This window comes from Sphaerodactylus townsendi, linkage group LG12 (genome assembly GCF_021028975.2).
Source record: "Sphaerodactylus townsendi isolate TG3544 linkage group LG12, MPM_Stown_v2.3, whole genome shotgun sequence".
In the NCBI taxonomy this organism is placed as follows: Eukaryota; Metazoa; Chordata; class Lepidosauria; order Squamata; family Sphaerodactylidae; genus Sphaerodactylus; species Sphaerodactylus townsendi.
Window position 1 is genome coordinate 33,023,426 of NC_059436.1, and position 24,034 is coordinate 33,047,459.

General features: G+C 47.8%; 1 protein-coding gene across 1 annotated transcript in view; it reads left to right on the plus strand.

Moving 5' to 3' along the window:
* Positions 1-253: 253 nt before the first annotated feature.
* Positions 254-24,034, plus strand: part of OLFML2A (olfactomedin like 2A) — a 29,140-nt gene continuing 5,359 nt past the window's right edge. The window contains exons 1-5 of the mRNA XM_048513533.1: positions 254-452; positions 19,826-20,089; positions 20,426-20,533; positions 22,440-22,625; positions 23,396-23,681. Coding sequence (XP_048369490.1) covers positions 366-452; positions 19,826-20,089; positions 20,426-20,533; positions 22,440-22,625; positions 23,396-23,681 — 931 coding nt within the window. The 5' untranslated portion in view covers positions 254-365. The remainder of the gene's footprint in view (positions 453-19,825; positions 20,090-20,425; positions 20,534-22,439; positions 22,626-23,395; positions 23,682-24,034) is intronic.

Here is a 24,034-nt window from a genome sequence, read left to right on the forward strand (position 1 = left end):
CCGTGCCTAGGACGGAGCGGGGGGTGGGGGCGAGGGCAGAGGGGCCCAACCTGGTGGGGATCCCCCTCCCTTCTGGCGTCAGTGGACCCGGACGGGAGCTCTGGTGTTCTGGTGGCCGGAGTGTCCGAGCCGAGCCCCGCAGACTCCGCCTTCAGCCGGCCTTTGGGAGGGAGGCGGGGGCGCCGTCGAAGAAGCCCCTCCCAGCCACTATCCCTCCCTGGTCCCTCGCCCTCTGGGCAGAGGCGCGGAGCAAGCACAGGCCAGACGGACGGAGACCTGCCTGGACGCGCCACTTGTCCGGCCCGCTCCAGCAGCAGTCGCTGCCCGCTGCCCACCAAGCTCGCGCCGTCCTGCCCACCGGGGCCATGCCACTGCGCTCCGGACCAGGCCGGCTGCTGCGGCTGCCGCTTCTTCTGCTGCTGCTCTCCGCCTCGGCGCAAGGGAAAGGCAAGGTAGGCGCGGGGAGCCTGGCGGGACCTGCCCTCTCGCCCCCGAGGAGCCTGGCCGGCCGAAGGAGCTCTTGCCACCGAAAGAGCCGCTGGGCCCCTGCTGTCGGACTCACGAGCGCGGCTCAGCGGGAGAAGGGAGCGCAGAGCGCGGCCCCTTGTCGAGGCATTTGTAATGCCACTGAGCATTCTGGGTGGCTTGAGGGCCATGTCGAGCCGAGCTGCTTGGTTCACCTGTCGGGAGCTCGGCTGGTCCAGGCATCCCGGTCCCACCGCGACGGAGAAGACAGGGAGAGCTGGGGGAAGGGGGAGTAGGATTGGTTTTATGATTACATAAAGGTACAGAGGCTCCCTGCAGATTAGGTCGGGGCTTCGGCAGGAGTCTTCTCATGCCCGCGATGTGCTGGCCCATCCCTAGTAGACCAGGAGCTGAGAAGAGGTGGGCGGATGCACGCCATGAAGCACGCGCCCCCCACCCCCAGTCTCCCCCACTCTCTCGCAGCTATTTTCCCCTTTCCTCAGCAGCAAGCTCTGGGGTTTTGCCTGCAGTGTCAGTGGCCCCAACTCTTCAGTTGCCAACCCTGCAACACCCAAGGGCTGAACTCGGCTGACTCTGGAGCTCAGGTGGCCCCTGCAGCTTTTCGCAGCGCCGTCCCGTCCTTTGAGCAGTGGTGGATCGCTCTGGGATCTGGCGTGAGGAGGACCCGGTCCTTCCTAGCCCGGGATCTGATGCCTCTTGGAGCGACCTGGGCGGAGCAGAATCTCACACTCCGCATTGGAAGGGGGCTGTTAAGAAATTCTCTTCTGGCCAAGGAAGCCTCTTTGTTGAGCGCGATTTGGTGGGAGGGGCGGGGAGGCACACCCCACATTTTCCGTGGGGAGAAAGGCCTGGACTTGGATTTCTGAAGAGTGGAAGTTTGTACAGCTTCTTTTCAGCGAAGGGTCTGCCTGGAATCTGGTATGCTTGGGCGGGCCAGCACTGTCCAATAGCCCGGTATCTCTGAGCATGTGCAGAGGTCGCGTAAACTCCCGCCTGTTGCACTGCTCGTAGGAATGCAGCGACCGAAGCGAGGTCCCCTCTTCAAAAGCCAGGTCCAGGACATCGCCGCGCCGACCCGCGCCCGGAGAGGGCTGCTCGTCTCGCCCTTCCCCAACAGCTCCTGGGGCGACGAGCAGGGCTGGGCCGGCTGCCCGGAGCAAGCCTCGCTGTGCTCCCCGGCACTGCCTTTGGACGGAGCATTCTCGCCGGGACTGGCGCGGCCGTTTCCCGCCGAGAGCCGGCGGCATCATGTGCTGTGGGCGGGGGGCTCCGGAGGGGCTGCCTTGCGCGGGGCCCGAGTTCGAGCCCTTTCGCAATCGGAGGAGGCCGACCCGCCAAAGAGCTTGTTGGGGGACTCATGAATCCGCGGCTGGCTCCGAGGGCGGTCCAAAAAAGCCCGGCGAAAAATGCGGCTTTGCTCACCCACGCACAGCCGGGAGTTTGAGGCGGAGTCTTGCACCATCAGGGCTGGAGTGATCGACTAGGAGCGAAAGCAGCAGATGTCTTGTCGAGGTCTGCCCTAAACGTTTGCAAGCTGACTGGTGAAATCGGCATCTCGCTGTATTCTCACCATTTGGCAACAGGGTGGTTGTTTACATGTCGTGGGGAGCTGCAGGGTACATGGGGTGGATTCCACATGTGTGCAAGATCGTGTTGGCATGGCTCCCTCCTGGGTCCTGTGCTCAGGCCTGGTGAAGTCCAAGTATTAGGAAGTGTCAGGCATTTGTAGCATAGCAAATGAAAAAAAATTAGAATTACTTTACTATGCAAGTAAATAACTGACGTCTTAATATTGGTGTGCGTTCTTTACCAATTTAGAGCCCCTTTGTAACTTATGTAAATGACAGTTGCCTCATGACACAGCCTCATTCTGGGATTAATTGGAAGAGGACTGTGATTGGTTAGTAAACTGTTTATAAGGCAGCACTGTCCTTAGCATTGTGAGACACTTGTCTTTGCACTGTTTGGCGAAGCACTTTGTGAGATCAACATTCTGTGAACTGAATAAAATAGGACCACTTCTGTGAAGCTAAATTGCTGTGTGCATCTACGTTCCTACTGTGTTCCAGTGTGTGTTGCGCAACTCTGCTATACGGGGATTGAACCCCCACTTCATACCATACCCCTCAACAACAGGCCCCATATTGGCTTAATCCAGCCTGGCACCAGTGAGAGCTGGTGCGTCCTGACGGCTGGCTAGCCCTTGGGGAGGTCAAGAGAAATAGGTGGCTGGTTTGGGTGGCTCCATTTTGGACTTTGGGGGTGCCATTTGAAAAAATAAGCAAGAGGTCTTGGGAAGCACAGGAAAGATGTCTACTATTTGACTGAAGGGTTCCTCTTCCCTCCGCAAGTAAAAACGTCACAGGCAAGTACAGCAAGCTTAGAGTGAGGCTGGTATCCCATGGGTGCCACACGGTGTAGTGGCTGAGCGACGGACTCTAATCTGGTGAACCGGTTTGTTTTCCCCACTCTTCCACATGAAGCCTGCTGGGTGACCTTGGGCTGGCTAGTCACAGTTCTCTCAGAACACTCTCAGCCACACCTACACAAGGTGTCTGATGTGGGGAGAGGAAGGGAAGGAGTTTGTAAGCTGCTTTGGAACTCCTCATGGTTGAGCAAAGTGAGGTATAAGTCCAAGCTCTTATTTTTGCCAATTCCTTTTTTGAGGCTGCCAAGTGTTTTTAGGAAGTAGGTGGGGCCAGATAGGGCTTTTGTCCAGCAATTAAAAATCTGATTGGATGTGTGGAATATGTAAAATGCTGCTTTGGCAGCAGCTGCCACCGCAGCAAAAGGAACTGCACTGTGTTACTGAATTTAAGCTCTGGCAATCATTTTTGTGGCTCACTCCCATTGTTAATAACGATTGTGCAACATTATGTGACTAGGGCTTCATAGAGTACAAGGACCTTCCCCAAGGACCTTCCAATCTTAAATATTGAGACAAGGAGGATCATAAAAGTGGGAAAGGGCTGCGGAGGCAATCATAAACAGGAAGACTCCGCACTCATATTCTTCATGCCTGTGAGGCACACAACACATCCACATGGCTTGCATTCTGCACATCGGTTATCCCCCCCCCCCCAAAAAAAAATCACTACAGCACAGTTTCCAAATGGCACATGCTGTGTGGGATTTCTCAGCAGTCAGCCAATGTGTTAACCACAGACAGCGCCTATTTCATACTAAGTGATTCCAAAAAGAAGTCTTGACACCCTGGCTAATTGCATTGCGGGAAGCCACAATGCCATTAGGGATGACTGATAGGATGCAGAATTCAGCACAGGCCAGCCCAGATGATGCCTCGCTGTTTGTTCCTGTCTGAAAAACCACAAATATCCTCTATGAACAGCAGCCGCTCCAGAGCAAGCATGAGCCTTCAGCGTTCTTGAATGGGCTGTGCTGGCTCTCTCAGATGCCAGATAATAGGAATGGATACTCAGGAAAGAGATGTTTGTGTGTGTGTGTGGGGGGGGGGGTAATGTGTTTGAAAGGGGTGGGACAGAGCGATATAGTGGAGGTAAACTTCTTGCCCGCACCTGGAAAAAAGGCAATCTATTTCCTCTGTCCCTGGCATTGCCCATTCCACTGTATATTTGCAGAACAAAGCCTGATCAAGGGCGGAAATGTGCTTCGGGCTGTTCTGTGGGATGGGGAAAGGGACTGGGTTTTGGAAGAGACAGGATCTGGAACCGGTGGCCAGGGAAATGACTGCAGATGGATTTGTTGATCGAGGGGCTTGTCTGGCATCTCGGGAATGAGAAAAACAAATACCTAGACTGTGTTGATCTCTTGACTACTTGCACTCTTCTACCAAATTTCTTTCAGACAACTGTGATGTACAAGTGCAGAGTTCTCTTTCCTCTTTTTTAGTTTGTGCTCGCTATCTCTGGGACATGACTCTGCCAAGAAAAAAGCTTCCCCAGCTGTCTTGCAGGCCTGCCTTCTCATATTATTTTGGGGCCTCGCTTGTTGCCCTGCTAGCTGTGATTGCACAGGTTGCCACCTTATTGTCTCTTTGCAGGGTATAGAGGGTTGGCAGCAGCAACAACTGTTGGGCAGGACAACTGCCCTCCAAGACTCCAGCACCTTGAAAATTGTCCGTATAGCCTGAATAAGGGCCCCTGAAAACGGAACCTGTGGGAAGCAGGGCTAGCAGCCAGCGGGGGAAGGGGATGAGCGTGTCCCATCGCCCAGCCTTCAGTGTCTGGAAGTGGCTTAAGCAAACAATGGTCTGCCGGAGAGGAATCTGCTGTCCAAACTGTCTAGGTCAGAACAGAAGCAGAGCTGGGGATGCTGCATAGCTGAGCAGTTCAGGTCTGCCCGCCATCCGCTCAGACTCCAATGTAAGGAGCCTGCTGGCATACTGACAGCAGAGAGTGGCATATTCCCTTTATTCCAGACCCAAAAATTAGGGGTCTGCAACCTTGGACAACTAGATAGCCAAACAGTATCCACATTCAGACTGAGCAATGAACTAAGAGCTGGTATAAGAAAACCCGTTTCCATAACTGATTACAGATAATTGTCATGCGGATTAATGCTCCATAACATTTTTTTGCAGCCCATATACTGGTTGTCATGAGGCTTTTCTTAGGAAGCAACACTCACAAGGTCTCATAGTGACTCCCCAGGGCATCCTGCACAATTGTTTGAGTGCAGTGGCTTCAATCTGGGCATGGTTCACACAAATTACTGGCAACTGTTCCCCCCTGTTGTCTTTCTTTCCATAAAGCATCTTTAAGAAGCTTTGTAGTCCCCTAAATGTCTGAAGGTATACCCTGCTGAAATCAGGTATATCACAGTGCTCTGGAGCATCTCTACTCCAAAGTAATGGTCTGGTGGATCAGACAAGAACTCAATTTGGGCAAAATGTCCACTTTTTAAAGAAGGACTTCCTGCCTTTGATTACCTCCTTGACCTTGCTATTTAACCATGCTGGCAGCCTTTTGGACTTGTTTTACCCTTTTCTAACTAGTGGAAAACATTTTATCTGAGCTTCTATTAAAGTGATTTAAAATACCCTTCAACTTTCCTGAAACAATTTAACTACCCATGTGCTCAAGCAGAATTTTTTGGGGATGGTGGTGGTGGAAATATGTCTAACTTTCATTCAACTGTGCCCTCTCTATCTGCAATTCAGACTGATAAATTTAGTTCAGACCAGGTGAGTCTGCATTTAAACAATTACGTTGAGATGGAGTATTTGACAAGTTACTGCTTTTCTCACCAGCACCCAGAGACAGCCATTTGCTAGTCTAATCAACTGGTAGAGCATGGAAAGCACATAGAAGTAAATGCCTTTCTCTCTGTCTCACATTCTGTCCCCTTCTCTCTCACACAAACAAACAGTGCAAGTGTGCTAAGGGCCATCTCTTAAGCAAGATTAGGAACAACAATAGTATTAGCAAATCACTTGCTCCCTTCCCAAGGAATGACCGCGTTACCAACCAAGATCCGTGCTGTGCCTTGCCCTGGCTCTCAGAGCCACTCAACTGGAAACCAGGCACAATTGTTTGCATCTGCACTTTATCAGCCTGCTGCTGGAAATGTAGCTTGGCTGCCACATGGCAGCCATCTCTTGGCAGCAACATCCTTTGAAGCTTTGGTGGTATGTTTGTTAAAGGCACAAGCCGGAACTGGGTTCTGCCATCTCCATGGCTGAAGCCCCTTTGTTGAACAGCTGCTGATGCCTCAGAAGAAGACCACCTCTCCACACCCACTTCATTTCTGCACTTTCCCGCTTTGGCTCAATCTTCAATGGATACTGAAAGTGCAATCCAGGGGGTTGGGGTTAAGTTAAAATGCCAAATTGAAGGGGGGGGGGGCTGAGAGCACTGAGCTGCCTAATCTCTCTGGGCCCTGGCCAGCAGCTGGTTCTAGCTCAGGAGATGCCAATATGAGGGTAGCATCCTGCCGTTGAGTAAACTTTGCCAAGCACTGTTATTAAAAAATGTTTGCTTTATATTAAGCAGGCTTCCGTGAGGCCAAATGGCTTGAATAACCCATATGGTTCCTGTTTAAGGAAGCTGTTTCGAAAACACTGAGTGGTTTGGTTTGTCTACACATCTAAGGAACGAGAGCCAAACGGTATGCAGCATAGTCCAAATGGGATCAGTGGAGCCCTGTTCCCACTCAGTCAGTCCCTCTGGACCTACTTTCTCCAGCTGCAGAAGTTCTCAGTGTGCTCACTGGCATTCCCGCTTCCACCACTATATGATTTCTGGGCTGCAGGTACAAAACCAGCAAGAAGGAGAGAGAAGAGCTGAGGACTGCTGAGCCGAGTGTCTCAGACTATCATTCTTGTTACCACCAGTCCCTTCTGATCCAACAGGCACAACGCACAAGCTGCCACCATTTCTAGGGTAGAGTATTTTCAGTCTGCAAAGTGGTGGACTGTCTTGATGGTGCTGGCTCTCCTCCAGGTCCAGCTAGGAAAGTTATTACATGTGTGGGAAATATTATTACTTCCCATTTTGCAGACAGGGGAAAATAAGGTTGGGCAACTTTACCAAAGCCATGTCATGAGTCCCTAGGGGGTATGGATTTCTACCAGTTTTTTCCCAAGTCGAGGCCAAACCTGTGGAATCAGATCAGCCCTTGACCCAAAGAAGCTGTTTTTGTATGGAGTGTTGGCCATGTGATTAGTGGCAAAGAAGGAGTCTTGAAGAGAGGGAGGCTTGAGAACCATGCTGAGAATGAGTTTTTTCACTGGAGTGACTTCTCACTCCTCCTAAACAGCAGAAGTCCACAAACTCTGGCATAGTAAGTTGTTCTTGAAAGAGGAAAATGGCTCACACCTCTTTTGCAAGCACAGCTCAGGCTGTGTGTTCATATGGATCCTGCTTTTGTATAGATTACTCAGGATCAAGTGTCACAATTATGTGCTGTTTATGAAGCCTGAGCATAACTTCTATCCTCACCCCACCCTGGAAGATCATGTGATGATGATATCCTTAATGTTTTCTCTTCTTCCAGCTATGAAGCAGTCCCATTGCTTTTCTCATTCAAGCTAAATATTTCTACATAGATAACTCGCTCTGCCTTGGCTTCCTTACTGCACTGTTGTTTTGGGAGCATCCCCATGACATCATCCAGTACACATCCTATGTCTTTCCCAAACCTATTTTGGTGAGCTTTTTTGAAAAGTCATTGTCAAAGCTACTTTGGGTGCTGTGCAGACAGGAAGGTATGAATTTTTTGCAATTCCCACCAGAGGCGTAGCTCCAAGGAGAGAGGGGGGTGCACGATGCACCGGGAACGCGCCCCTGTGGGGGTATGGCGAGGGCATTCTGGGGTGTGGTGGGGCGGAGGGCGTACTGGTGCACCGGGTGCATTTCCCCCTTGCTACACCTCTGATTCCCACCCACATTTGTACCACTTTCTTTGCCTTGACCTTTGTAGTTTTTGCTTTTTACAACTAGTAATTGATAGATTACTAGTAATTGATAGAACTAGTAATTGATAGAACTAGTAAAAAAAACCAGTAATGGATAGATTGCTATGACATTGTAATGCAACAGCCTATTGAAACAATGTATTAATTCCCAGCTTTCATTTTAAAAAAAACCCTGCCACTGGCTTTTATTTTTGGAGTTACAAGGAGAAAGACTGCAGGTTGCACATTTCCCCTTGTAACTCTGCAACAGAAAGAACTAGAGAAAAAAATAAATTGTTATAATGCTATAGCAGCCTAGCTGTAAATGCTTTAAAAAAAAACAAAAAACCTCTAGTGATGTAGAAGGAGGAATGATTGCCACAGTGGACTGAGTCAAGGAAAGGACAGAGAAAACCTGCTGACACTGTTGCCCCGCCAATGCTTCTGCATTGCAACAAGGCTGATTCAGAGAATTGCCTCCACATGGAAGTAGCAGAATGGGTTGGCTATCAAGTTGCAGCTGACTTATGGTAACCCTGCAAGGTTTTCAAAGCAAGAGATGTCCAGAGGTGGTTTGCCATTGTCTGCCTCTGTATTGCAACCCTGGAGGTCCTTGGTGGTCTCCGATCTAAGTATTGACCAGGGCAGACCATGCTTAGCTTCCAACATCTGGCAAGATTGGGATACACTGGGCCATCCAGGTCATGGCATTAGAATTGGTGAATGCATGAATATACGTGCCTCTTGAAAATATGGAAGAAAAACAAGTCATTGTGGTGTGAGGAGTAGATCAGATGGAGGAACCAGGAAGCAGATTCTCAATAAATCAGTTTTCCTTGGGCTACTTAATTTCTTCCCAAACCACATTTATTCAATTTAATATAGCTATAGACTACATTCCAGTTTCTAAAGTGCTGGCTGCCTGGGAATAATGATGTCCCGCATTCCTGGGAAGAAGGGGACTAAAGATGTGGCCGCAATAACGCATGTAAGAGATTGCTTGGTTTGTTACTTGCAGCGCTGCTAATTCAAGCCCTTTGGGGGGGGCCACAGGGATGATTCCTATCTGGGATCCCATGTGGCAGACTGGAGCATCCCACCCCACCCTGAGCCCCCTGGGGGAGGGCGGTATAAAAGTGAAACAAATAAATAAATAAATAAATAAATAAATAAATAAATAAATTCATGGATTGGCCTACAGTCACCCCAACAGAAGTAGCGTCTATGATTAAACAACCTGCTTGTGGTGGCATGCCAGGCCTCGGCTGCATTACCAATTGAGATATTTAAAAGCATGTGGATTGGTGGGCCCCAACTCTTGGCCTCCTTTACAACAATCAACAAAACTGGCTTAATCCAGAGGCCTGGACAAAGGCTATAATAGTCCCTATTTTCAAAAAAAAGGTGACCATCATGTTCCAGAAAACTACAAGGGCCAATTAGCTTACTATCAATACCGGGAAAAATTTATACAAATTTTACTAACTAGATTGAATAATTGGGTCATCTCAAATGGGAGTCTGTAACTTACAGATAGGTTCTGCAAAGGTAAATCTACCCCTCATCACATAATGGTCATTAACCAACCAATAAATCCAAAACCTGTAATAAAATCACAAGGCCATTGTATGCATTCCTGGACATCATCATGGGCTCTTTGACTCTTCTGTCCCAAGAGATAAGCTATGGGCTAAACTTGGAAAAAATGGGTGTAGAGAAGGATTGACTTCCTAATCAAGGTGTTACACCATAACACAGTATGCCAAATCAAATGCACCAGGGAGGGATCGCTTTTACACCCAAAATATCTGTCTCCCAAGGGAGTAAAACAAGGCTGTGTCCCAAAAATTCAGTTCTTTTAATCTTTATTTAAATGACCTAGCAAACTTCTAAATCTGTAAACTCACACTGTCCAAACTTAGATGGACATCCAACTCTATTGCTATATGTCGGACGACGCGAAGTTTCTTTGCTGTCGCACACCAAAATCGGGTATGAAGCTAATTCTAGCAACCTGCAAATCTAATACTGTACAACCAATGGCCTGACACTCAACCTCAAAAAAATCAAGGTTGTAGTGTTTTCAAAATCCCAGCTTTATCTCTGCTACAGGGAAGATAATTGGAACAGGTCAAATGTTTTAAATATTTAGGGAGTGCACCTCCATTATAGAGGGTTGGCCAGCTTACAGAGACCATGCTGTTACAAACCCATGGTCAGTATCAGCAATCCTAATAATGCTTTTTCCATAACAAGGCCACTTTCAATTTGTGCCTTGCAGCATTAAAAGTCTTTAACACCAAGGTGGCTCCAGCAACTATTATATGGAGTCCCACTTTGGATAGGCTCCTTGGTCCAATCAATTTCAGCTGGAGCGAAAGTACAATCTCATTCTTATTTAAACTTTTGGGTATTCTCTACCAAGTGCCTTACATGCAAATCTCCCAGCCTCAAACCGGCAACATCTCTTAGAGACAAGAGCATGGCTTGCCACTAAATATTAATAAGATCTGTTTCAACCACATGCAGCCTCCCTTTGTCATATAAAGCCCCTGCACTTCTTGTCACTGGAATGGTGGGGTACTATAGGTTCAAAATCAACAAATTAGGGCCACTTACGTATCTGGCTACGCTACCTTCTAAAGTGAGACTTTCAGCTCTGAGAGAAGGCTGTTTGACCAGGGAACCGCCAGATCCCTATTCTAAAGGCTTCCAGGACTTGCTCCTTTTAGGCTCTAGGTATCACCTATTAATTGGTAATAAGTAGGCTCAATACCTGCACCAGATAACTGTGTCTAGGTCTGTGAGCAAATGATGCTGGCCCGTGTTCTCCTCCATCAGCTTCACATCATTAGGAGATACATTAAACCCTTCTTACCAACGGCTATGCATAAGTAAATAAACTGTAACTTCAAGTAGATCATATTCTACTTTATTGTCCACTTTACACAGGACCTAGAGTCAAACACCTGTCACCTCTGCTACTCAAAAAAGAGTATGCATCTGACTTGCAAAAGATCACCTTCTGTTGGACAGCTCCAGAAGATGTAAACCATGCAGCCACCAAACTTTTTGGACCCATAAACAACGGGCTTTAGGAGCAGATCCTGAACATCAGCCTTCTCTACCTGTCCATTTATTTTAGCTTCCCTCTATTGGGTTAAGTGGATCTATGTATATAATGTTGTAATGCCATTAAAGGTTCTTTGTTTGTTTGGTCCTTGGTGGTCTCCGATCTAAGTATTGACCAGGGCAGACCATGCTTAGCTTCCAACATCTGGCAAGATTGGGATACACTGGGCCATCCAGGTCATGGCATTAGAATTGGTGAATGCATGAATATACGTGCCTCTTGAAAATATGGAAGAAAAACAAGTCATTGTGGTGTGAGGAGTAGATCAGATGGAGGAACCAGGAAGCAGATTCTCAATAAATCAGTTTTCCTTGGGCTACTTAATTTCTTCCCAAACCACATTTATTCAATTTAATATAGCTATAGACTACATTCCAGTTTCTAAAGTGCTGGCTGCCTGGGAATAATGATGTCCCGCATTCCTGGGAAGAAGGGGACTAAAGATGTGGCCGCAATAACGCATGTAAGAGATTGCTTGGTTTGTTACTTGCAGCGCTGCTAATTCAAGCCTTAAAATACAGGGATGATTCTATTCAACTCATGTGGCAGACTGGAGCATCCCACCCTCAAATTCACAGGGGTCCCTGTTAAGTGGTTTCTCCACTCTCTGCCGAGGCAAATCAAGTCCTTTCCTAAAACAGCTTTCCTTTTGGGGAGGGGGGGAATTAGCCATGCTTGCTTGACAACTGAGAACTGTGGGAAGAAACCCTCCGCCAGCTCATGTGAAGTGCAGCCCAGCTGTTGCCAACCCCTGAGAGGGCTTCTTGTGAGCGCTGCCCTCAATAAAGGAGAAAAGCTGGAACAAGTTGCTCTGATTTTCCATAAAAAGACAGACTCAAATGCCTGCTCTTGGCCCACTCACCAGAACTGGAAGCTTCTTCCTGTCACCCTGGGGAAGTTACTTTTGTTTTAGGGTACCAGTTGAGTACAAATGAAGGGGGGGGGGGCAAATCATTCTATAGGACACAACCAAAGATGCAAGGAAATCTGAGCCTGCATCTCCTTTCGGACACTACCACGGCTGCCCCATTTCAGCAGGGCAAGGCAGGCATGTTGGCCTTTCCTTAAGGAGAAAGGAAGCACTTGAGATCTTTTTTAATTACAGGCTTTGGGGGTCACAGGTCGCACCAAAAAACTACTACTTCAAAATATTTCTGCCCAGGGAGCTGAGCTGCTCTCTCATGATCTTTGGATGGGGGGAAGGCTAGAAAGGGAATCTTTATCTGGGGCCTGGTGTTGGCTCTGGGCAGCCTTGCTTTTGATGGCGCCTGGCCAGGAACCTGGATGTATAAATGATGTGTTGCTTTGAAGCAAGGCTGGGAAGCTCCCTCGAACCAGGAAACAAAGGCCATTTGGCCGCGGCTACAGCAGTTCCTCGGAAGCCAGCGTTCATAAGTCGGTTGCAGCCGCTGCTGTTCCAACACCAGGAGGAAGAAAAAGCCCCCTTGGTTGGGAGCAACTGCGTGTCTGATCAGAGACGGCAGGGTTGCTGCTGCTGTCGCCTCCAACCAGGCAAAGCTGCAGCTGCTCCAATGCTCGGGCGTCTTCCTCCCATGGGATTGGGTGGGGCGCAGTAGCTGATTCACTTCCAGAGGCTGTGAGGCATGAAGGGGCCGCCATTCAGCATTGCCAGGGTTGGGCACAGGGGCGCCAAGGTGTGCCTAGTCGGCTGCCTTGGACCTTTGGGCCCTTTTTAATGGAGGGGTGGGAGGCCCGATACTTTGCAGTGCTTCCATCCCCGTCGGCAGTCTTCCCTTTGCAGCCTCACTTCAGGCCTTTTCATGTGAATAGTTCCGATACTGGTTTGCTTTGCTGATCTCGCGCAGAAGTGTCCACGGGGGCACCATCTAGGTTAAAGGCAGGCAATTGTGTGCCCACGTGCTTCCAGTGGAATAATGAAACCAGCAGGCCTCTGAGAAGAAGACGCCGGCAGCAAAAAACCTCCCTTTTGGGCTATGCTTGAAAGCTTGGCCTTCTGTAGAGGCGCCTTCCTCTCCCTCCCTCCAGAGTTTTTCGCCCCCTGCTCTTTGCAAAACGCTTGCAGATGACAGAGGAACTCCGGCAGCTGCAGCCAGGAGGCCAAATGTGCCCCCCCCACTCCCAATCATCCCAGTGATGCCTTTCTGCTGAGTAGCCACTTCGCAAGACTGGCTGCCAGGGCGTCTGTGGGCAGGGCTCGTCCGGTGGGATTACACTCGGTTTGAGGAACTCCTTCCGGCCTCCGGACAGGCTGGTCCAGCAGAGTGGGGGGAATTTGGCTGGAGGCAGCTGGCCACTTCCTCCAGGACCCAAACGTGGGAGGGGCATGCACGGCCCAAGGCGACTGGCCAGGCTGAAAGCGCTTCACTATCTAATGATCCTTTCATCAGAAATAAAAGAGATTTTTTTTCCTGGCGCAGGAGGAAATTATGGAAGAAGCAGGGTACAAATTTGTCTCAAGCTCAGAGAGAAAAGACACCTGTCGCGCCCCACCCTAGTCCTGGTCAGGGAGCTTTGTCTTCTTGGCCGAGAAAGGAGGCTGAATGGCTGCTAGGAAGGGGATGTTTCCCTTTGCGAGCTCTTTGCAGAATTTATGAGGGCTGGGGCAGTTAGCAATTTGCTTTCTGAGTCCATTTGTACCCAACCCTTACTAAAGGCTCCACAACGCTGAAGCACGCTCTAGGACCAGAGGTGGGATCCAGCAGGTTCTCACCAGTTCCCGAGAGTGGGTTACTAATTATTTATGTGTGCCGAGAGGGGGTTACTAATTGGGTCCGCTTTTCCATCTCCACGCCCTCGCCTCCCCAAGAGGCATACTGCCTTTGAACGTGAAGGTTCCATATAGCAATTGCGACTACTAATGTAACTCCCTGAACTGGGTTAATCCCTTTCAGGAACTGCAATTAATTGATTCTCAGCCTTTCGTACCTTTTATCTCACCAGTCTCTATCAAAGAACCTGTGTGTTTCACCATTGCTGTGTTCAGATTTGTGAGTTGGGGCATTTTCTAGAATGTGATGATGATTTAGAAATGACCTGGGGCAAAAAAAAATTGGGGGGTCATGGTGGGGTGGCTGCCCATGGGGGGGGCATCCAACTCAGGTTTTGCCCAGGGCTCAGGTTTGCCTAGGTACGCCTCTGCCCCATTTGCTGAGGGGGGGGCTGGCGAGGAAACCTATTACTAAAATTTTTGGATCCCACCACTGTCTAGGACCCTTCCCCCAATAATTCTGGGAGGATGAGACAAAATTCCACAAAATTAGGTGCAAAACCTGTTTCGAATCAGCATTCTGTTAACACTGGGAATGTATTTAGTTATTACATTTTTATCCCACTCTTTCATCCAAGCAATGCAGCAAGATTTGGAGAAGAGAAAGAGACCCAGCTCCTTGGTTGCTCTGCGCATGCGTATCTAATGTGCCATAGTAGGATTTGTGATTTTATTTCCACCTATCATACTTTTTGAGTTACACATATTTATGTGAAACGCTTCTTTTGGTTGTTTTCCTGTTGGATTAGGTGAGCAGATTTCCCAGCTGATAAAGGCTGATTACAGCAACAATATTTAGTCATTTAATTGAGGGTTCCAAAGTAAAGCTAACATTGGGGTGCTGTGTGGTTTCCAGGCTATATGGCCGTGTTCTAGCAGCATTGTCTCCTGACGTTTTGCCTGCATCTCTGATCCTCTGAAGATGCCAGCCACAAATGCAGGTGAAACGTCAGGAGAGAATGCTGCTAGAACACGGCCGTACAGCCCGGAAACCATAAAGCACCCCAGTGATTCCGGCCGTGAAAGCCTTCGACAATACATTAAAGCTAACATTCTCAGCTGTTCTTGAGCTTTGCATTTTAACTGGAAATTTTTGTTTGAAGCAAGGCCGGGAAGCTCCCTCGAACCAGGAAACAAAGGCCAATTGGCCGTAGAGGATGGAGGATGCTGGAAAGTTAGTTGGCAAATATGTCTATAATCTTTCATACCAGTCACGGAAAGGGCTTTTGTCCCCAGGGAGCATAATAGGAGACCACAAAGAATCTTCTTCTTGAAGAACTGAGTGAGTTGAGTTAAATCCATATTCCCTTCAGATTTAGGAAGCAGCTGTGAAGACAGGTTGCAATCATATTATTTGCCTGGGAACAAGCCCTACTGAATAAAATTTTACTTACTTCAGAGCAGATCTGCTTAGGATTGCTACTGTAATATCAACACTGCTTTCTATATAAGGCAGGGGTCCCCAAACTTTTTAAACAGGGGGCCAGTTCACTGTCCCTCAGACTGTTGGAGGGCCGGACTAAAAAAAACTATGAACAAATTCCTATGCACAAATGATTGTAAAATGTTTGATTTCACCTTTCAGCCTTTCTGTCATGGTCTATTTTTAGAACAGTGACCAAAGTATGTCAAGTACAGGGTGGGCTCCAAATATTGTTGGGGAGGCTGTGGAATACCTTCCCCTGTAAAAAAGCAGAACTTTCCCAATGAAGCATTCCATCTAACCCAGGATCAGGTATCTTCCTGGGTTCTTTCCTCCCTAGCAGCCAGCGAGCGATTCGCCAGCCTGGCTGATGCCAATGGGAGTGAGGCGGAACAGAAAGCCTGAGAGCAACACATGGAGTAGCCGAGAGGGAAGGGCGGAGCAGGCGTTGCCACATGTAAGGTTTCCAACTCTGGGTCAGAAAATTCATGGAGATTTGGGGGTGCCATCATGTAACTGCAATCAATGGCCGTTGGGGCCAGTTCCTCCTCTCCCTCGAGCCCCCACTGCACATGAATGGAGGCGGGCCGGATAAATGCCTTCAGGGGGCCACATTTGGCCCCCGGGCCGTAGTTTGGGGACCCCTGATATAAGGCAAAGGAGCCCCAGATGCGGGATCTTGTCTGAAACAACTCATTTGAACAGTCCCCAAAATCTGCTGCTTATTCAGAACAAATTCAGTCAGAGAACAGATGGCATTCCTTCTGAAAGCCATCTATTACTACAATCTTAATAGGATCAAGATGTTCCACCTGCACCATTCTACCAACCCAACAGTTGCCATGTTTAAGACCCAGAATTGTGTAATAGTTAGAATATGACACTACAGTGTCATACAGCTGGCATGGAAGATTGCTGGGTGACCCCGGGACAGTTATTTTCTCAGCCAAAACTACCTCACAGAATTGTGGTGATATTGTGGAGGAGAGAATGCTTTGGGTTGACAGGCCAAAAAAGTAGAATGTAAGTATAAAATATCCTAAGACATAATTGCCTAAGTATAGAATGCGTAGCGACGACTCACTTCCAACCTATTGCTGCGCAGGACTAGGTTGCAGCCAAGCCGTGTGTGGAAGTGAATCCTGCACAACAATTGGCCCCACCACATTCCGCCCCACTCGGCCAGTCCCCGCTCTCCCCCCAACTCAGGAGAAAGCAGGGCCCAGCAGGACAGCAGAAGCCAGCGTGGCCGGCTGCTTCTGCTAACCTCCCCCCACACTGCTCCTGCTGCCCACAGCTGCTTCTATCCTCCCACCCCAATTTGGGGGAGAGGTGCAATTTTAGTATTTGCCCCAGGCATCATTTTCAGGAGGTACACCACTGGGTGAGGCTGGGCCAAAGGGGGGAAGAAAGATTCGAGGGGTTATCCTCAGTGGTGGGATCCAAAAATTTTAGTAACAGGTTCCCATGGTGGTGGGATTCAAACTGGCATAGCACCAATGGGGCTGGGCGGGGCACGACGGGGGCATGGTCGGGCTTTTGGGGGGCAGGGCATTGCTGGGTAGGGCTGTGGCAAGGACGCAGCCGCTGCGCCAGTCCTTGGGCAGGAAACGAATGCACGCAGGCGCAGGCTGCCACGCATGCCGGTGCACCTCCTGCTAGACTGCTTCAAGTTCTGCGCGCTACTGCTGAGAGGAGGGGTGTAACTAAGGCAAAAGTCATGTGGCAAAATCACCAATTAGTAACCCCCTCTCAGCACACACAAATAATTAGTAACCTACTCTTGGGAACCTGTGAGAACCTGCTGGATCCCACCTCTGGTTATCCTCCTTGGTGGGCGCCCTGAACCCACCAAGTTTTCCAGCACCCATTGTATGTCTTCGTTCAGAGGCTTTACTGCTAGTACATTTATAAAATATACACTTATGGAAAAACCTTTCAAAGCCTCAGCGTGCAACCCACCCCAAATCTAGAATAATCTCAGCTGTAGCGCCAAAATATAACCCTGCTTTCTCCTACCAACCCAAACCGAGGGAAGAAATAATGTAAACCGAGTTGGTTAATGCAAGGTAAGGGAGAGGTAGAAATATCTTCCTACCAGTGGGGATAAAATCATTTTACCTACTAGTAATTTTATTATTTTAAAAAAAGCCCCAGTCCCTGTGGTAACCATTAATCCTCCTGAAAGAGCTCTTGCAATACAAACAGTTTATTTAACAAAATGGGTCAGGAAATGCAAGTATAAAAATGCATTCACAATTTCAAACTCAAGTGATACAACTGAAACTAAAATTAGACTTTTCCTCATATTAGTTTCTCTAAAAGTTTTTTTTTTCCCCCTGGCTGTGCCTTTCCAGGCGCTATTGCTCACATTGTCAGGAAGTGACTGGTGTCTGTTCAGTTCCTTACAAGATACACCCTTCTCTGCACAAAGAACACCACCTTCTTTCTCCTCAGGAGCAAAACAAATGCATGTTGCGAATTCTGTGTTCACAACTTCTGGCAGTTTTTCAAATCTAGTTTTCAGGCATGATGGCCTAACTTGGATTGGGACCATGAGGCAGGGGCTTAAACCTCCCACCTCTGTTTTCCTGATCTGAGAGAGCTTCTATGTGAACTCTTGGGCATACTTTTAGATCAACAGGGCAAGTGGCTTCCCAGAGCTTTTTCACACTAAGCAAATGGCACATGCCCCATGGGCAGGCTTAACCCCCTTCACATACCCCAGCCCCAAACAAGGAACTGCCAGTGCACATCTGGTTTGCTCTTCAGACATGTCATTTCTCCTCAGAAATCTTTTTTTCTAGCAGCTCCCCACAGCTTTCCCTCAGGAACAAGAGCCCTTTCGCATTCAATCCACCCGAGTTCCAAACCAGAAGGCAGGGCTTGACAAATTTTCTTTGGACCCAGAAACCCGCCACAAAATCCAGAAGCTTAAATTGCCTGTCAGTTTTCTGGTGTCCTGTTTTAGTGATTAAATGTTCTAATTACTGCTACCACAAAACTTAATCCTCCCCAACCGTTACTGGTAAATTTTTTAAAGCTACAACAACATTTGCTGTACTGTGTAAATATGCAGTGACCCGAGTTGTCATTACAACAAAAAGCTTACTTTTAATTCTAGCTTTCCCTCAGTTTCTAATTTTTCCATTGCTGCTTTAAAGAACTAAATTGAATATTGGAATAGAAAGCAAGTGATTGATTCATCCACCACTACTGAATGGTGCAACGTTAAGTTGATGTATACACAAGCAATAACAAAAACTTGTTTTGATGTTATGCAATATGTTCAGATGAGAAATTATTAATAAGTTTTGGACTGTATCCAACTATGTTTTTCACTGAAACTTTGCCAGTTCCCCTCCTTATTAAAGTTCCCATTCCGCATGGCTTTTGTCCATGAAGTCCCAAACATTGACACTTGGTGGTCAAAATAGACCCCTTCCTTCTATTTCTCCTATCCAGGAGAAAAACTGGTTGGATTCCACCCTTTGTACTTCCACCGAGAACTGCTGAAAGATTCTACAGTAAAATTCTTGCTGAAAATACTAGGTGCCACAATGAAATTTCTAGGTTTCATGGCGACCTGCCAAGATTTATCAAGCCATGCCATAAGGTGACAAGTCAGAAGAAAATTAAGCTATTGGGAGCAAGTCACAATACTGGCAGGTGAAAGAAGTCATTATTTCCACCTTCTACTTAGGGTACACCCTTAAATTATCACTTCTAGTGGCAGCGTTTTTATGTGGTGAAAGGGCATATTAGCATATTAGTAGAGGCAAGGGAGCTAGAGCTATCCTCCAGTTGGTTCTGGGAATTGCTTTTTTAAAAAAGCAGGAACCTGCTAGTGGTGATGAGGTCGTGGGACTTTCTTTGGGACCATGGGCATAGTGCAGTGGTGGCGAACCTATAGCACTCCAGATGTTCATGAACTACAACTCCCAACAGCCCCTGCCAGCATGGCCAATTGGCCATTCTGGCAGGGACTGGTGGGAATTGTAGTTCATGAACATCTGGAGTGCCATGGGTTCGCCACCACTGGCATAGTGGAAATGATGGGAAGCCAGTGGGGTATAGTGGTGAGAGTGTGGGACTAGCATCTGGGAGTCCCAGGTTTGAAACCCTGCTCTGCATAGAAACTTGCTGGATGACCTTGTGGCTAGTCACATACTCTTATCCAGACATACTGCTCAAGATTATTGTGAGAACCGAATAGAGAAAAGGAGAATCATCTAAGCCACTTGGATGCACACTGGGGAGGAAGGTAGGATTTTCCAGGTGCAGGCTGAGCTAGGGCAAGTCTTGACAGCTTTTTACTCAACCAGGCAATTGACCTGGGGCTCATCTCATGGGCAGAAAGTGGCATTTTGCCCCCCCCCCACTCTTTGCCATTTGGTTTAATGTTTATGTTCAATCACTTGGATGCCCATTTGATGCCCATTTGAGAGAAAGGTACCCCAGGCAGTGTACAACGTGTGAAAACATTAAAACACTACACAGGCAAGGTGAAATGGGAAGCAATGAGAGACGGTAGAAAGATGAAATGTGAGACTGGAACAGCTCTGCTGGGATTTACTCCCTGTACTGGCGGAGGGCAAGCTATAGCAGGAGACACCAACAGTGGAACCAATTTACATTCACACCCACTGTCTCTATCAGGTGCTTGACGATGCAGACCAAGTGCGCATGACCTCTGAAGGCTCTGATTGCCGCTGCAAATGTATTTTGCGACCACTCAGCAAAGATGCCTGCAGCCGCCTTAAGGAAGGCAAGATGCGAGTGGAGGACTTCTACACAGTGGAGACAGTCAGCTCAGGCACCGACTGCCGTTGTTCCTGTACTGCTCCACCAGCCTCACTCAATCCCTGCGAGAATGAATGGAAGATGGAGAAACTCAAGAAGCAGGCACCTGAGCTCCTCAAGGTAACAGACCAGCCTTTCTTTGGGAAGGAAGCAGGTGGGATAAAACAATAGTCAAATGGAACCTAGAGGTGCTATCCCAGTCCTTTTGTCCTTCAAGGGCTTTTCAGTAAGGTACTAGGTAGTATGTTAATGCAACCATATGAGCTATCTTGGGTTGATGTTCTTGGAGATCTCCTTGCCCACTGGGCTTAGGACAGGTTGGGAATTGTCCTGTACATTCACACACCATGGTCCCAGTGCAGTGGGACACTGTGGAGAAACAGCAGGTCTGAACCAAGCTGCTTTGGATGTCTTGGATAACAAATTCATTGGCTGATTTTTTTTTCTCCTCTTAAGCTTCAGTCAATGGTTGACCTTCTGGAGGGTACCCTATATAGTATGGACATGATGAAAGTGCATTCATACATCAACAAGGTGGTCTCACAGATGAACACTCTTGAGGAGGTAAGACTGGGAGGTTGTGGCTTCTATGTCTGATGTTTGCCTCATTCTCACATTTTTATCCTACTCTGCCTACAAGGAGATCAGGGTGCCATATGTCATTCTCTTTGGTTTTTTATCCTCACAACAGTCTGGTGAGTTGGGTTAGTTTGACAGAGCATGATTAGCCCAAGATCACCCACTATGTTTCATATCCAAACTCCTTAGTCCACTACTCTAATCACCACACCAGAAGGGCTCTCCACTTTTGTCAATGACCAGTCTTTCTGGCTGATCAGCAAGTGCCTCCCAAACGTAGTCAAGCGTTATTCCTTCCCAATGAAAAAAAAGCAGTGGAATAGTTGCTGCAGCCCTAGTGGGGAATTGATGGACTGTACCATCACGTAGGAGCACCATAAATTTGGTATCTGCAGTGTTCTATTACTCCTTGAATGGCTGAGATGATTATGTTGCTGCTTCTTTCAGTAATAGACAAGTCCTGGAATAAACACAGAATCTATGATTGCAGCTCCTGACCATGTCATTTCCTGGAGATGCTACCTACACTTTGAAATGTTCAGAAGTTCAGCTGCTGTGCCTTCCACCCCCTTCCACCTTCTTCACCTGTTGCAACCAGCAGGATTTCCATGTTGTGTTATGAGCCAGTGGGGGAAGAGAGGAATGTGCAAGAAGTTCAGTGGCAGCACCCTGGCATTTAAACATAATCCCCTTTCATCTAAGGACCATCCTGGCCACCCTACCTGGCTGACCATGCATTTCATGGAGAATCAATGGGAGAGTTGACTTCTGGCAAGCTGAATTGTAGCTGTGATTGCTCCATTATAAGTCCAGGATTAATCCTAATTACATCATGGAAAACTTTCCAAAGGTGATTAGAACTAGGATGTACTGAGGGAGGGTTCCCCAGCCACATAAACCTGTAGGGATTTTGGGAACATTAAAAAAGTTCACCACAAGTTGTCTCCTACGAAGGGCGAAGCCAACCACCAAATGGTTGCCTGGATATGGGAACAAATCACAAAACACTGTGGGACTATCTCTCCCTGTGTTCCATCATGACCACTCAGCATTATTTCCATTGTGGCTCCCTTCCTGTGGAATGGTTTGTTCGAGGAAGTCACGAAAACTTCCACTCTCCTGGCTTTCCCCGAACTATGCAAAACTGAAGCATTTAAGAGGAATTTTCTGACAGGTAATAGGATTGCAGTATACAAAATGGTTATACAAACTTGCTCAGAAAAATGATCAGGGACTATGCTACTGGGTACAACTTATTGTAAGCAGGGTCCTATTGATGTAACTTCTGATTGCTTAATATGTCATGTGAATACTTATGCTGTGATTCAGTTCTTTCTGGTGGTTCCAGACTTCTAAAATCCTAATGCATTGGTTATTGAAGATCCCATTTTGTCGATGGTACTGACTCATAATGTGTAATCTGCCTTGAGTCCTGGTAAGAAAGGTAGACTATAACATTTTAATCAATCAATCAATCAATCAATTAATTAACTTGCTCCAGTGAGTTAAAGAAAACCAGTACTGGTTCTTTGCTTTGGAGAAGAAGCAGGTGAGCACCAGAAAACAATTTGGTGGTCACCATGGTGCCCATGAACATCACTTTGTATGTCATTGTAGAGAGGCATACCTGGGTTTTGAGTTAAAGTTATTGCAAGATCAGTTAAACATAGCAAAATCATTTTTAAATGTCATAAAACATTGCCATATGACTGCTTGTGCTCATGCCCTCTTTAGCTCCAGGGCTAGGTTTTGAGGCCTTACTCTTAAATCTCTTTCTGTAATTCATTAAACACAATTCTTCGGAGCTGGGAATAGATCCTAGGCATCTTGCCAGTAGGGAAGCTCAGAGGAAATGGTGACTCAGATTCTCCAAACTCACTCTTTTACCCAGACTATCAAGACCAACCTGAGCCGGGAGAATGACTTTATGAAGGAGAGCGTCCTGCATTTGAGCAACCAGATGAAGCGCTATGAGAACTATTCAGATATCATGATGGGCATCAAGAAGGAACTCTCCAGCCTGGGGTATCAGCTGCTGCAGAAAGACGCAGCTGCTGTGCCTGAGACCAAAGCACAGGTCAGCATTCTTTCTGCCATGAGACACAAAGACAGAATGGTACCCTTTTAAGTCCAGATACTGTAATGTTCTCTGGCACCACTGGGAAATGAGGCACTGGGGGCAGGCCCAAGACCAGCAAACAGCATGATCAGATGACTGGTTGGTAACAGAAAGCACTTGACTCCCTGACTTTGGATTATGAACCGAAACTCACTAGATTTCAGTGGAGTTCAAAAAAACCCTAGCAAGTTAGGTGCAAAACGGCCAAAGAAAGTTATGAAAATGGCAGCCAAGGAAAATGCTGCCAGCTTGCTGAGTGAAAGAGTTATGTTATCCTGGCTTAAACTGCTGACTAGACAAAGGGTGCTTTGCAGTTGATTCTAGCTATCAGTTTACTAAAGACCCCATGGTTGAAGGGTGGCCCAGTTCTTGGAGTGGCTCACTGAGCTGTGGTGCCCAGATTGAGTCTCCCTCTCTGATAGGATGGCCCAGTTTGTGGAGTAGCTCACTGAGTTGTGGTGCCCAGTGTGGTACCCTCTCTGCTGGACTCAGTAATGGCTTCAAATCAGGAGACCCAACCCCTTCAACAAATGCCTGTCACAGTTTTTCTTGAAAACCTCCATTGGTGAAGTGAGTCTGCCTGCTCCCTCCCTCACCAGTTTCTTTGATTATTTAACTGTCCTTTTGAGCTTATTAAGGAGTGACCTGCAAGGTCCCCTTCATAGTACCATATCTGCCTGTCTGCCTTGGCCACCAAAACTTTTCTGATGGTGTTCTTTTCCTCCTAGGACACATCTGGAGGGAAAGACAGGGGCAGTGTTGGGAAGTACTCAGGTACCCAGAAGAACCTGGGGGACAAGACTGTACTGAAGGCTCCCAAGGAGAAGCCACCCAAACCAGAGAAGCCACCCAAACCAGAGAAGCCAAGAAAGGAAAGTGCAAAGGGGCGGCTGGGACCATCCCAGCCCACTTCCAAGCCAAGACCCTCTGGGCATCAACAAACTGTTATCCGGGGGGTCACTTACTACAAGGCTGGACATGAAGCAGCAGCAGAGGGGCTGGTGAGCAACCATGGTAAGTTCTAAGGCAGGTACCGTATGTACAGGGGAGGCTGACATCTTCTAAACCGGGGTCCTCAATGTGGCACCCATGGGGACCATGGCACCTGTAGACATTTTTAGGAAGGTGGTGAGGACTTTTGCCCTGCAAGGTTGACTATTGAGCTGCTGTCAAAGCAACATTTTAAAAAAATCTTCACAGCCAATCAAATTTCCAATAGTCCATCAGAAACCTTGCAGGGCAAAAGTCCTACCTGGATCTATGTTACTGAAGTTAAGCTGTGGCAATCATTTTACGGCTCACTCAGCCTCCTGTGGCAGCCATTTTGTCACTGCCCCACAATGCCATGTCAGAATTCCAAATATGCC